Source organism: Miniopterus natalensis, chromosome X (genome assembly GCF_054644295.1).
Source record: "Miniopterus natalensis isolate mMinNat1 chromosome X, mMinNat1.hap1, whole genome shotgun sequence".
In the NCBI taxonomy this organism is placed as follows: Eukaryota; Metazoa; Chordata; class Mammalia; order Chiroptera; family Miniopteridae; genus Miniopterus; species Miniopterus natalensis.
The window spans coordinates 104032086-104045684 of NC_142103.1; the positions used below are offsets into that span (position 1 = coordinate 104032086).

Genomic DNA, 13599 nt, shown 5'->3' on the forward strand with positions numbered 1-13599 from the left:
CAGAAAAGCCGGGGGAAGAAAGACCGCAGTCCCTCGTGCCACCCGGGGACTGGACGGTCCCAGAGCCTCCCCTGTGCCCTCGAACACTCCAGGTCCCGCCTGAACCCTGGGTCTCCCAGCCGCGGTCGATGGCTTCCCCTCGGCCAGGCGCACGCACGGCCCTTACCTGACTCCTGGAGGTAGCGATACACCAGAAAGTTCACCTCGTCGCTGGTTACGCTCATCTTAGCCTCACCTGGCGGCGATGAGGGCCTGAGGAAGCGGGGGCCACCTGCTGTGAAAAGCGAGAGCAGAGGCTTTTCAGACGCCGCCTGCGTTTCTCCTTAGAGGCGACCGGAAAACACACACGCCCGTGACGTTAAACCCAAAGCTACCGCAAGTGGGATTCGAGTTATACTCTGATCACGTACTACGTACAAATTCCGTTATTATTTATACAAAAAGGACACATCCACCCCGGCCGGTGTGGCTAAGTGGTAGAGCGTTGGCCTGTACACCCAAGGGCCATGGGTTCGAGTCCCGGTCAAGGGCACCTACCTGGGCTGCAGGCTCATTCCCCGGCCCTCTGTCATACTTTTTCTGTGCTCAAGGCAGATGAGGTTCGAAGAGATGACAGAAAAAGTGACTGAGTGCCAACTATACTGAAGGCGTGGTGCTTGGTTAACCACCAATCAATCAATCAATCATCAATCAATCTCTCTCTCTCTCTCTCTCTCTCACACACACACAGTGCGAGACTGATTCTGACTTCTAACCATGTACCAAACGCCCCCCTGGCCCTCGGGGCAGACAGCCCGCCCTCTGCGCCGGCTGTCGCTGTGTACGGTGTGGGGGAGACGGTGGCCTGTGTCTTCTCTTCAGAAGGGGTTTAGTGAGCACGTGATGTGGAGCCCGAAACACCCGTGCTGGCTGCAGAGCTGGGGCAAAAGACGGGGGACCTGGGGCCGCGTGCTCAGAGCCGGCCAGCCTGACCTCTAACCAGCTCTAGACTGGAGGGCAAGCTACGCGACTCCGATTTATCTCCGTATCAAGGGCACTAGCAGCCCCCGTATGCGGGAGAGGGCGCGAGGTAAATGCTTGATATCCAGCCCCAGAGCAGACGGCAGGCACAGCAGGTGCAGAACCAGCGGCTACGCACTTTGCTCGGCCAACTGTGCGCATCCCCCAAAGAGCGACCTGCAAGGACCTCCGGGGGGGTCAGTGGACACACCACCTTTGCAAAATCCACCCAGAGCTGGTGGCCTTGGAATACTTCACCCGTGACCGGACCACGCAAGCCGCACGTACAGAGCTCATCAGGAAAAGCACTACCGCCCGGCTGCTGTGGCTTTAGTGCATCATCCCCTGCACCCAAAGGTCACCAATTCGATTCCGGGTCAGGGCACATGCCCGGTTGCAGGTTCGATTCCCACCAGGGGGTGTGCAGGAGGCAGCTGATCAGCGTTTCTCATCACTGACGATTCTCTCTCTCCCTCTCTCTCTGAAATCAGTAAAAGCATATTTTAAAAAACAAAACAAAAGAAAAGCACTACCCCAGAGGCTGCATGTAGGTACATGTTCTTTGAGAGGGACAGCTGGGTTCCGAATGCCACTGTTCCCAGCTCAAGGAGACGCTGTCCAGCCTCTCCCAGCCTCTCCTTCTGGAACAAGAGAACTTTTGCAGCAACACTGTGTACCCCTTGGCCTTGAATAGGAGGGAAAACCAAACCAAACCCAGAACCCCAGGTCTAATTAGTGAGCTGTGATTATTTTATTTTATTTTAGTTTAGTTTAAAATATTAAGAAATTGATTTTAAAAGCTGCCATCCTTTCCCGGGAAGACCCAGAAAAGTTGATAACAGCTCATTCAGGACCCAAAATTCTTGGGAGGCAGGTAGAGTCCAATTCCTCATGTAGAATGGGTGATCCAGCCCATGACGACTTAACGGTGCTCTAGCTACCCTACCTTCAAGTTCAGCAAGGACAAAGGCCTGCATCTTCCTCCTGACAAAAATCATTATAAAACGGAAGGCATGCCCTGGCTGGTGTGGCTCAGTGGTTGGAGCGCCAGCCCTGTGCACCAAAGGGTCGTGGGTTCGATTCCCGGTCAAGGGCATGTACCTGGGTTGCAGGTTCAATCCCTGGTCCTGGGCACGGGCGGGAGGCAATCAATCGATGTGTCTCTCTCACAATGTTTCAAAAATATCCTCAGGTCAGGATTAACAAAAACAAAGAAACGAGAAAAACAGAAGGCACCCGGTTTTGGGAAAACGCAGTTAATCTTGCAAGCAGATTTCGCGTGTAAAAAGACAGAGACCCAGTGGCGGGCGGGCGCTTACCTTTACGGTGACTTCATGTGTAGACCAGTGGGCTCCCCAGCATCCGACCATAGAAACTGCAAAGCGCCTGCCTGGCGAGAGACGGGGAGACTTGTAAAAACAAAAACAAAAACAAAACCCAACCTTAAAAACCTTCGGAAACGATTCCCCTCTGACCGCTCCCTTTCCTCTCTTTTCTCCTTCAAATCGATGGCAGTGTTTTTCTTTTTCTTCCTCACTCAGACTTAACCCAGTTTACGGTTTCACCATCTCCGCGTTCAACTCAAACGCGGACGATGTTGTTTTATTTGCAAAGCGAGAGGAGAAATGAAAGCGGCGAGTCAGGTTATTATCGTTCGTGTACAAATTCTGCAAGCAAAGAGCCTCCAAGGAGAGCCAACTCCTTTTAGCTCCGATGTGACTACCCTTTACCGATAAATGAACGCGCCTCTGAAATATCTTTAAGAACCGTGCCATAGGCTCCGGTAACCTGGGCCCCACACACCCTCCCGGGAAGCGAGCGTGATCCAGCGGAACTTCAGGCCCGGCCCGGGCGTGTTAGTAACAGTGACAGGCACGCTGCGGGTGTACATCCACCTCACACACGCCGCGCTCAGAGAGACACAGAAACCCAATGCAAATCTTTGTTCCCCTTTGGCCGCCCTAAAACACAGCGAAAGAAAGGCACTGACACGTCTCAACCTTGCATTTGTGTGTGTTTTTTAAAAATCGATTTCAGAGAGAGGAAGGGAGACAGATAGAAACATCAATGATGAGACAGGAACATCAGTCGGCTGCCTCCTGCCCGCCCGACTGGGGATCGAGCCCGCAGCCCGGGCCTGTGCCCGGACCGGGAATCGAACCCCGACCTCCTGGTTCATGGAACGATGCTCAGCCACTGAGCCCCGCCGGCCGGGCACAACACCCCGTCCTTGTGCTCACGCACTTGCGCTCCCAGGGCTTCCGTCTGGGCTGATTGCGGACGACACCAGGCTTTCATCTCGCGGTAACCCTTCCGATCAGACCCATCTCCCCCTTCAGTCAGGCCACGCTCGGGCCGTGAGCGAACCCAGCCTCCCACCGTTTAAATAGTCTGTGCTCATGAATCTACAAGCTCGAGAACTCAAGAAACGAAACGCCTGCCGTGTCCTCCAAATTCTCCTTCAATCCTCTTAAGTGATTAAAAAAAAACAAAAACAAAAACGGGTGCCAGGTTCAACAGAATTCGAATCCATACGCATGAAGGTGCCTCTTAGGAGAGAAATGAGGCGGAACCTCATGAAATGTTTTAAGGCAATTCGAGTTCTTCCCGCCCGGCCGTGTCTATAGTTACGCTGTTTAAAGAAAGGAGATTTAAAGGGTAACACAGTACATTTAAAATAAAAACATCAGCTCTGGCCGGTGTGGCTCAGTTGGTTGAGCGTCGTGGGCTTGCGCCCCGAAAGGCTGCTGGCTCGATTCCCGGTCAGGGCACGTGCCCAGGTTGCGGGCTCAAGCCCGGGTGGGGGGCATATCAACACTCTCACATCAATGTTTTTCTCTCTCTCTCTCCCTCTCCCTTCCTCTCTCTAAAAATCAATAAAAAAATCTTAATAAACATCCTCTAATAATAACAATAATAAAAGTATATATAAGGCAAAAGAAACGACCAGGGCAATTAAAAAAAAAATCTACCACTGGGGGAAAAACCCCCACACAATGATATTTAAACATTTGTCTACAACTCTTAGACTAGAAATTATGATGAAACTGCTAAATACCCTAAAGTGTCAAAATATGAGCAGATGTCACCACGCTAAAGCCCCAAATTGCTTGACAATGAAAACACTACAATCCATAATAATTCAATAAGTGGTTAATATATAAACAGCTCTTATTACAAGCTGTTTGGGAAAAAAAGCTTCAGAATCAAATTCTTATTCTTCGGTCCAAAAACAGATGGCAACTCACAAATTAGAGTCTTGGACGCGAAGACTATCTTTTATATATGTTTTCAAACTCATTAAGCGCAATTAACATCATCTATGTCTTATAAATGCCAAAAAAAAACGGGAAACAGGGCTTTGGTTAATGACATTCTTCTGGTTACGCAACGCATCAAAATTAATTAGTTTATTGCTAGAAACAGTATGTTAAAATGCGGAATCCGGCCGTCCAATCAGTCACTGCTGATTTGCCCGCTATTACTACCCAAACAGAATGGCTATCAATAAACAGTGCCGGCAAAAACTTTATGTGCTGCTGAGTATTTCTGTGAAATGCAAGACACTCTAACAAAGGCAATATAGTCGTTATTCTTAAAGATATTCAATGTACAAAGGACGCCTTTTCTGGTAGCTGTCGCTCTTGGCACGGCCTGGCGCACACGGAGGCACTATAAAGCCCTTGGCACGTTAACAACGTTGTGCAAATACCTCCTGTGTCAAGTTCCAAAATAGCTCCATCGCTCCAAAAGGAAACCTGTACCCATTAAGCAGTCACTCCCTAATCTACCCCCCCACCCCCGGCAGCCACCAGTTTGCCTTCTGTCTCTATAGGTATGCAGATAACACTGCATATAAATGGAACCGGACAATCCCTTTTGTGTCTGGCAGCCAGGATCAGTACCCCGCTCCTTTTCCTGGCTGAGTAATATTCCACCGCGCAGATGGACCACCGCTTACCAGCCACAGGGCATTTGCTCGTGTCCGCCTTGTGGCTACAGTGAGCAGTGCTGCTCTGGGCATCTGCTGACCAGCACTGAGCCCGTCTCCCATCCGTCGGGGTAACACCTCGCGGGGGAACCACCCTGTTTACCTTTACCGTCCTCTCCAGGACTGAGAGACAAAAACAGGGCGGGTGGAGGGAGGCTGAGCTGGAACAGGCCACGTGACCTGGGAACACAGGGACCTGGGGACAGAAGCTCACCGTCTAGCTCGTGGCCCACAAAGGGGAGGGCACCGGGAACTCGCCAGTGTCAGAGCCAAGGCCGGCCAATGCGCGAGAGCCGGGAAGGATGGGTAACAGCGGACAATTGCCCTACCTGGACCCAACCGCCTGACTCTGCACACAGAAGCTCTTCAAAGCCGGTCAGGCAACCAGGGGCGCTGGATCTTCTATTTTACTTTTTTGCCTTCAGCCCCGGCGGCCATTCAAACCCCCACCCCCACCCCCACCCCTGTGGTTTTAGCACCAACGTTTGAGTTGCTGGTTGGACAGTGGCTGTCCAGGTACCTTCCGACACTGCGATTTTACCATGACTCACGTATGTAATCCCTCAGACAAGCACAGGCTCACTGCAGAGTGTCCGCACTTGAACACAGCGGTTCTCAACCAGGGACAGCCGCGCCCTGCGCGCCAGGGGACATTTGGCGATGTCTGGAGACACTGGGCACAGCTGGAGTGAGGGATGCCACGCTATCGAGTGGGTAGCGACCAGGGATGCCACTAACCAGCCTACAACACACGGAGTAGCCTCCCTGCGAGAAAGACTGATGGGCCCCAAAACGTCAATAAGGCCGAGGCTGAGAAACTTCATTTTATATTTAACAGAACGGGTTGGAGAATCGCTCCGTCTGTCTCTTCATGACTTCTGCCTGATTCTCACTGGGAAACCTCAGAAGGTGAAATAACACTTTCTTTCCTACAGATCTTAGATTTAGGAAGAGCTGTCTAAGGAATATGTTCGTAGGTTGTTACAAAGCTCCCCTCTTGCTTGCCCAAGTGGAGAAAACAAAGCAAAAAGCTCTCAGGAATCACTAAGTCAAAAGGTTAAACATGCCCTTTTACTGATCATAAATGAAACGCGTAAGTCTATAAATATCGACTCCATCTCTTGCTAAAATAGGATCAAACCTGCGTGATGAAATCCCCTTAGCTGCCCGCGGAGAGGCCAGCGTGAGGCCGTGCTAAGGCCTCCTGCCTACAGCGGCCCCACCGCCCCGCCAGGCGAGGGAGCCGCCGAGTGCACAGTGCACAGCCCCCGTCAAGCCATCAGACGACAGCAGCCCCAGCGGACAGACGCCTTGTCTGCACCCTCAAGAGACCCCCAGCCAGAACCACCCAGCGACGTCACAGCAGCACCGCCGACCCTCAGGGTCTCACACGTTGCAAAGGACGGGTGGGAGAGATACCTGGGGACAGAGGCTGTTTCCAGCAGGGCCTCTGCATCATTCCCGAGGATGGGGCACCGATGGGCACGGGGCTGCCAGAGAAACCCAGAGCCAAAGGAACCCCGAAGGCAAGCGACTGGAGGTTCAAAGGCAGGCAGGCCCTGGCCGGTGTGGTTCAGCGGTTGGAGCGTCAGCCCTCGCACTGCAGGGCAATGGGCTCCGTTCCCATCAAGGGCGCACACCCAGGTTGCAGGTTCGATCCCCAGCCCCGGTCAGGGTGCGTGCAGTAGGCAACCAGGCGATGTGTCTCTCTCACATCGATGTCCTCTCCCTCCCTCTTTCCCTCGCCCCACCGCTCCCTTCCACTCTCTCTAAAAAAAACTCAATGCAAAAAATATCCTCGGGTGAAGATTCACCAAAAAAACCCAAAAACCCACACACAGAGTATGTCCACCAAGCACAGCTCCACCATGATATTTCCCAGGTTGTTAGCACGCATTTGGTAAGCATCACCTGAAAATGGTTCTGAAATCCAGCGGGATCAGTCACGCCAGCTTAAATAAAGTTATTAAAAACCAATCACATAATTATACCGACTGTCTGCCTGGCTCTGTTCTAAGAGCTTGAAAGTCATTTAAATCCTTCGAATAAATGCAAGAACTAGGCTGCCGGATTGTCACGGTGTGTTTGCCCGGATGTGTCCCAGGCACGACCAGCCACAGGAGCACACAGCAGGGACCCAGCCACAATAAATGATCACACAGCCCTGGCCCGTGTGGCTCAGCGGTCGGGCATCGACCCATGAACCAGGAGACTGCAGTTCGATTCCCGGTCAGGGCACATGCCCAGGTTGTGGGCTCGATCCCCAGTAAGCGGTGTGCAGGGGGCAGCCGGTCAGTGACACTCATCTCCCTCTCCCTTCCTCTCACTCTAAAATCAATCAAAACATATTTTTTAATTTTTTTTTTTAATATATCTTTATTGATTTCAGAGAGAGGAAAGGAGAGGGAGAGAGAGACAGAAACATCAATGACGAGAGAATCATTGATCGAGCCCGCAACCCGGGCCTGTGCCCTGACCGGGAATCGAACCCTGATCGCCTGGATCCCAGGTCGACGCTCAACCGCTGAGCCACGCCCAGCCGGGCAATAAAAACCTATTTTTAAAAAATAATAAAATAAATGACCACGCTACTGTTACGGTCTTCTCACGGCTCCGAGCCACAGGCCCAACTTTTCCGGTTCGCTTGGAGCACACCAGTCACTCAGGACACGGGGGTTTTGCGTTGGGAGACGATGTCGTCCAACAGAAATATTAAACCAACGCGCATTTCTGTAGACACTGGAAGCTTGTAATCTAACGACAGGACTTCGCCGAAGCAAACGCAGGCGTGCCGCGATGGTAACGAGCTATAAAAATTCACGTTACTTGAATACTGCGGGGGTGTCAGGAAGTAGGGCAGTTCCGGCCGCGCCTCCCTCCCACGGGAATCAAAACCAGGACATCGCCTCCTTTCTCTTCTCTTACCGGTGGATCTGGGCAACGGAGCCTGCGAGGTGGAGGTCACCACGCGCTGACCACGTCCTCACAGCTCACCGCCGCATCTTTTAAATAAGTGTGCCTCGCCCAGCCGGTGTGGCTCAGTGGTTCGAGCGCTGACCTACGAACCAGGAGGTCGCTGGTTCGATTCCCGGTCAGGGCACATGCCCGGGTTGTGGGCTCCATCTCTAGTAGCGGGCGTGTAGGAGGCGGCCCATCCAGGATTCTCTCTCATCACTGATGTTTCTATTTCTTTCCCTCTCTCTAAAATCAATAAAACATATATATTTTTTTAATTAAAAAATGTGTGCCTAGCCTTAGCTGGTGTTACTCATTGATTAGAGCGTCGCCCACAGGGCATCCGAAGGGTCACGGGTTCCAATCCCAGCCCCGGTCTGGGTGTGTGTGGGAGGCAAGCTATTGATGTGTCTCTTTCTGCCCCTCCTCCCCTTCCATTCTGTCTAAAATCAATGGAAAAATATCCTCAGGTGAAGATTAACGAAGCAAACAAACAACGTGTGCCTGATACTATTTGTTTGACGGACCCGCTGAGACCGTTGAGCAAGCTCGTGTGCACACGGCCAACAGATGTGAATGTTCTTGTCTGACCTGCGACTCGTCAAACCGGAGGTTGGCCACCTGATTCTCAAAGGGTCAGAGACTAAACACACTCGGCTTCTTGGGACACACACGTCTCAGTTACGATCGCGCGATTCTACGTTTGCAGAGAGAAACGGTCACGAACACGACACACGTCTATGGGTGAATTCTGTGTTTCAAAGAAACTCTATGTACAATGACATTGCAGTGTCACAGAATTTTCAGGTAATCCTGACATGATTTTTCTTTCCCTGTTTTTTTTTTTGGTGTTTTTTTTCTAACCATGTACAAATGAAAAATCCACCCCGTAGCTTGTCGGCTGTACGAAAGCAGGCACTGGGCTGAATCTGGCTGGCGGGCCACAGTCTGCTACCTCTTTGTCGGAGAACTTGAGTCAGGCTCAGATTCCATCTCTATCCTATCTCGCAGGGACTCCTCAAAAACGAACTTCAGGAGAACAGCACGAATGTTCCTCAAGAAATTAAACACAGAATTGCCATGTGATCCACCCATCCCACTTCTAGGCACACACCTACAAGAACTGGGAAAAAAAGGGTCCCGAACAGGTATTTACACCCAAGGTTCACGGCAACATCACTCACAGTAGCCAAAAGATGGAAACCACCCCGATATCCACAGACAGGTGGAGGGATAAAGTGTGCTGTGTGTATGTGATGGAACGTTATTTAGCATTTAAGAAGAATGAACTTGGCCCTGGCTGGTGTGGCTCAGCTGGATGAACATAATGCCATGCATCCGGAGGCACCAGGTTCGATTCACGACACAGGCCTAGGTTTTGGGCCCGATCCCCAGGACGGGGTGTGCAGGAAGCAGCTGATGGATGTTTCTCTCTCATCGATGCTTCTCTCTCTCTCTCTCTCTCCCTAAAAAACATCAATGAAAACACTTTTTTTTTTTTTTACAAAAATGAAATTGTTAGCTACCAAGTAGAACCTTGAGGACATGGTGTAAACTGAAATAAGCCAGACACAGAAGGGCCAATCTTGTATGATCCCAGCTATGGGAAGTGTCTAGAATTGTCAAATTCAGCCTGGCCAGGCGTGGCTCAGCGGTTGAGCGTGAACCTAGGATCCAGGCGATCGGGGCTCGATTCCCGGTCAGGGCACATGCGCGGGGTTGCGGGCTCGATCAATGACTCTCTCATCATTGATGTTTCTATCTCTCTCTCTCTCCTACTCATTTCCTCTCTCTGAAATTAACATATATTTAAAAAAAAAAAAAAATCTCATTAGAATCGTCAAATTCAGAGACAGGAAGTAGAGTGGTGGGTGCCAGGGGCCAGAGGAAGGCGGGACTAAGAGAGCTATTATTTAATGGGGACAGAGTTTCCACTCGGGAAAATGAAAAAGTTCTGGAGATTAATATAGTCAGTGCCACTGAACCGTACAGTTAAAGATGTTTAAGAACAGTAAATATTCCCTTACGTATCGGGAGTGCCCCCAAAATGCATATGCACACTTTCAATAACGATAAAGGCAGTATTTATTAAAATACGTTTCATTTTCAAAATGGAGCTATCAGCTGTTAAAGTGCGTGTACATTTTGGGGGGACACCCTGTATATTTCCCTATAATAAAAAAAAAAACTTGAAGAAAACAAACCCTCAGTACAAATCTATTTCTTTCAAAGGCCCTGCTGTTGATTAAAGGAAAACTCAGAAGGATGTGGCTGTGACGGTCCAAATGGGCCGCCCGCCGATTCACTCCACAGCCTGCGCGTCGGGGAGCAGCGTCGCTTCCCGCATGAGCCAGTTTCGCCCTTTGTCTGTGGAAGTCGGGGCGCTCTCAGCTGTCTCATTCACAGGCGACGCCGGGAGGCTGCTTCTCAGCAGAGCCCGGGCCTTGCCTGGGAACAATCTCAGAAGCCCGGGCGCTTCTGGGGGATCTAAACGGGAGTGAAAGCGGGAAGCCCGCGGGCCAGCTCCTGACCCGGCAGAACCCGGCCACCCGGGAGCAGAGTGATCCATTTCGGTTAATTAAATCCACATTAATCTTTGCGGTTGGGAAATGGGACGGACGTTCTTGCTGAATCAAGGTTAATCATAAAAGTCGTTCGAAAACGGAACACGTTCCGCTGCTGCGTGTCCTTGTGACCGGCTGTCGGCGGAAACGCTGGGAGCCCGAGAGAAGGGACAGGTAGGGAGGCCCACTGGACCTGGGCTCAGCCACCGCTCCCCACCTCGGACGGAAGCCATGGGGTCGGACGAAAGGAAACTGAAGCGTAACCCTTAGTGGAAGCTGTTTTCCTTAATTAAAAAAAAAAGGTAGGGGGGCCCTGGCCAGCGGGGCTCAGTTGGTTGGAGCATAATCCCATGCACCGGAAGGTCTCGGGTTCGAGTCCCAGTCAGGGCACTACCCAGGCTGCGGGCTTGATTCCCGGTCAGGGTGCATATGGGCGGCAGCTGGTGGTTGTTTCTGTCTGTCTCCCTCTCCCCCACTTCCTCCCTCTCTAAAATCAGTTTTTAAAAAGGGGAAGGGCAGTTAGTAACGTGACATTAACACATTTTCTCTCAAAAAGTTCCCCGGATGGCAGACTCACCAAATTCTGATCTACGAGCTTGAAAATCTAAGACAACGCAAGCTGTTATCTAACGACTTGGACACTTTGGGGCACTTCTGTTTCTGAAAGGCATCTCGGTGACTTTCAGGCACCTCCCGTGGGCTGCGAGGCGTGTCTCCGGGCAGGACCACGCTTCTGCCCACCTGTCCACGAAACTCATCCAGTCCCTCCCGGCGCCACACGCCTGCAGGACGTGTCCACCCAAACATCCAACGGGCATCTCCAACACAGGACATGGACATGGAGCCTTTCGCCCACCCGCCCACACCCACATCCACACCCGCAGGTCCCTCCTCCGGTAACCAACACCTCCCTCAACTCAGTGCCACACCCAGGGTCACATGCCAGAGCCTGGCTCCTTGGCCCAGGGCATTTGCCCGTCTATATGTGCCAAAGGCTGCCCTGAATCTGCTTTCTTCTTGCTCCCTCTGCCCAGCTACCTAGTGGGACGGGAGACTGCATCCTGCCTGGGGCCTGCCTGGAGCAGCCACAGTCCCTCCCGCTCCCAGCAGCCAGCCGCCTGCCAGCGGGGCGGGAGCCACTGCGTGGTTCCAAGTCCAGCGTCATCACTGCTAGTATCATGTGCCGCAGAACCGTGTGGCCGGTCCCTCGCACACGGCTGGGACCCGCCCTTGGCACACGCTGTTCCCTCTGGTTCTTCCCAGCTGCGTCGTTCAGACTTCAAGTCATGTCTCCTTCCCTCTAGTGCGCGGGACCCCCTCCAGCCAAGTCCCTCCTGTCGCCGCCCACGGAACATGCGTGACTACCAAAGTACCTCGCTCCGCGTTTCCCTGTTCCCCGCGTCGCCCGGGGGGGGGGCAGCGGCCTCCACAGCGCCACCCTCAAAGGGGGGCCAGCTCCCTCTGTATCCACAAAGCGCAGCTTCGTGTCCGACGAGAAAGGGAACTTAATAAACAGCTTCGTGCGTACAGGTGAGTGGGCAAATACGTGAACTTAAAAAAAACGCAGACTACAGTAAGGCGTGCACAACCCCAGGACGCCACTGAACACCGCATTTCCGCCTCGATGACGCCTGAGCCACTTTCAGGTCTCTCTGGGCCTGTATTTTAATTTAATTTTTTAAAATTCTCACCCGAGGATATTTTTTTCCCATTGCCTTTCAGAGAGAGTGGAAGGGGGAAGGGGGGAGAGGGAGGTGGGGCGGGGAGAGGGAGCGAGAGAAAGGCGCTGGGAATCGAGCTGCCACTGAGTTAAGTGCCCTTGGCTGGAATCAAACCCAGGACCGAGACTCTACATAAAACTTCCAGCCGAGTGAGTCCAACACATACGCAGTCACTAGACTCCGTCTTTACTGAGAGGCCGAAGAAGCACAAGATCAATGGCAACCAGTTCTAGTGAAGGCTTCTGCCCGGGCCAGGGCCTGCTCGCCGCCTCCAGGCCCCGACTTACCCGCGCCCAGCCCAGGGAGCGGGCGCAGGAGCCCAGGTAACCCGCACGCGCGCCCTCGCTCGGCAGTCCTCCGTCCAACACGCTTAAAACCAATAAAAACATACATTTTTAAAAAAGGGTATCTTGTACCTATTCATTCACCTCCCCCATTGCACCATTCCTACTGGATTTTTAAAAAATTTTAATGGTTTTATTGATTTTAGAGAGAGAGGAAGGGAGAGGGAAGGAGAGAGGGAAACATCATCAAGAGAGAAACAGCGATCGGCTGCCTCCTGCACGCCCCCGACTAGGGATCAGCCCGCCACCCGGGCCTGTGCCCTCACTGGGAAGTGAACCGGGGACCTTTGGGTGCACGGGATGGTGCTTAGCCACTGAGCCACACCGGCCGGGGCATCCTACTGGATTTTAACGGCTGTTCGTCACAACGGTGTCATATAGATGACGCCCACATTTAAGCACTCGTCCTAGACGGTTCTGCTCACACGTGCCCGCCAGGGGTGTAAAAGGCCACCCTCGCCTGTGACGGGGAACTCACCGCCTGCAGCACCCTGGCCCCGCGCGGCCTGCCTGCATGTATCTCCTCCAGGCCTCCGCGGCCGGACCTCCGCGTGACAATGCCATTCTCCCTGAGTGGAAACTGATCACAGCCGCTGGTCAAGGGGGCCGTTTAGAACCAATAAACTGGGTGAAAAGAATTACGGTGATTTACGAAGCTCCCCGGGAAGCATGACTGCAAACGGCTTCCTGATAACGTTAAGTGTTCCATTTGCGTAAATTGTAACCGCACAGCCACGGTGAGAAAACAGTTTACGTGTTCCTTATTGGGCCAGGACGTGCTATTAAAGCACAATCGGGGCCTCCGATCAATCCGCTTCGCTTTCCTAAATCGTTCTCCACCCATCTCAACCTGCTTCAATAAACCTCTCAGAAGTTCAAATGCAGCCAGGCTCAGGGAGAAGCAGCATGTGGGCTCATTTCTACACAACCTCAGGACGAATCCATTTCTACACAACCTTTCTAATTACCAACGGTGCGCTAAAAGGTTGTTTTTTAAAAAAATATTTTTTTAATTGATTACAGAG

General features: G+C 52.2%; 1 protein-coding gene across 3 annotated transcripts in view; it reads right to left on the reverse strand.

The window, feature by feature from the left end:
- Nucleotides 1-13599, reverse strand: part of TBL1X (transducin beta like 1 X-linked) — a 103568-nt gene that overhangs the window by 24175 nt on the left and 65794 nt on the right. For 2 of the 3 annotated variants that reach the window (XM_087813474.1, XM_087813475.1), the window contains 2 exons: nucleotides 2319-2389; nucleotides 167-274 (listed from right to left, as the gene is read on the reverse strand). In XM_087813474.1, the coding sequence (XP_087669600.1) occupies nucleotides 167-224 (58 nt within the window). In that variant the 5' untranslated portion in view covers nucleotides 225-274; nucleotides 2319-2389. The remainder of the gene's footprint in view (nucleotides 1-166; nucleotides 275-2318; nucleotides 2390-13599) is intronic. The other variant, XM_087813476.1, reaches the window with a different exon arrangement.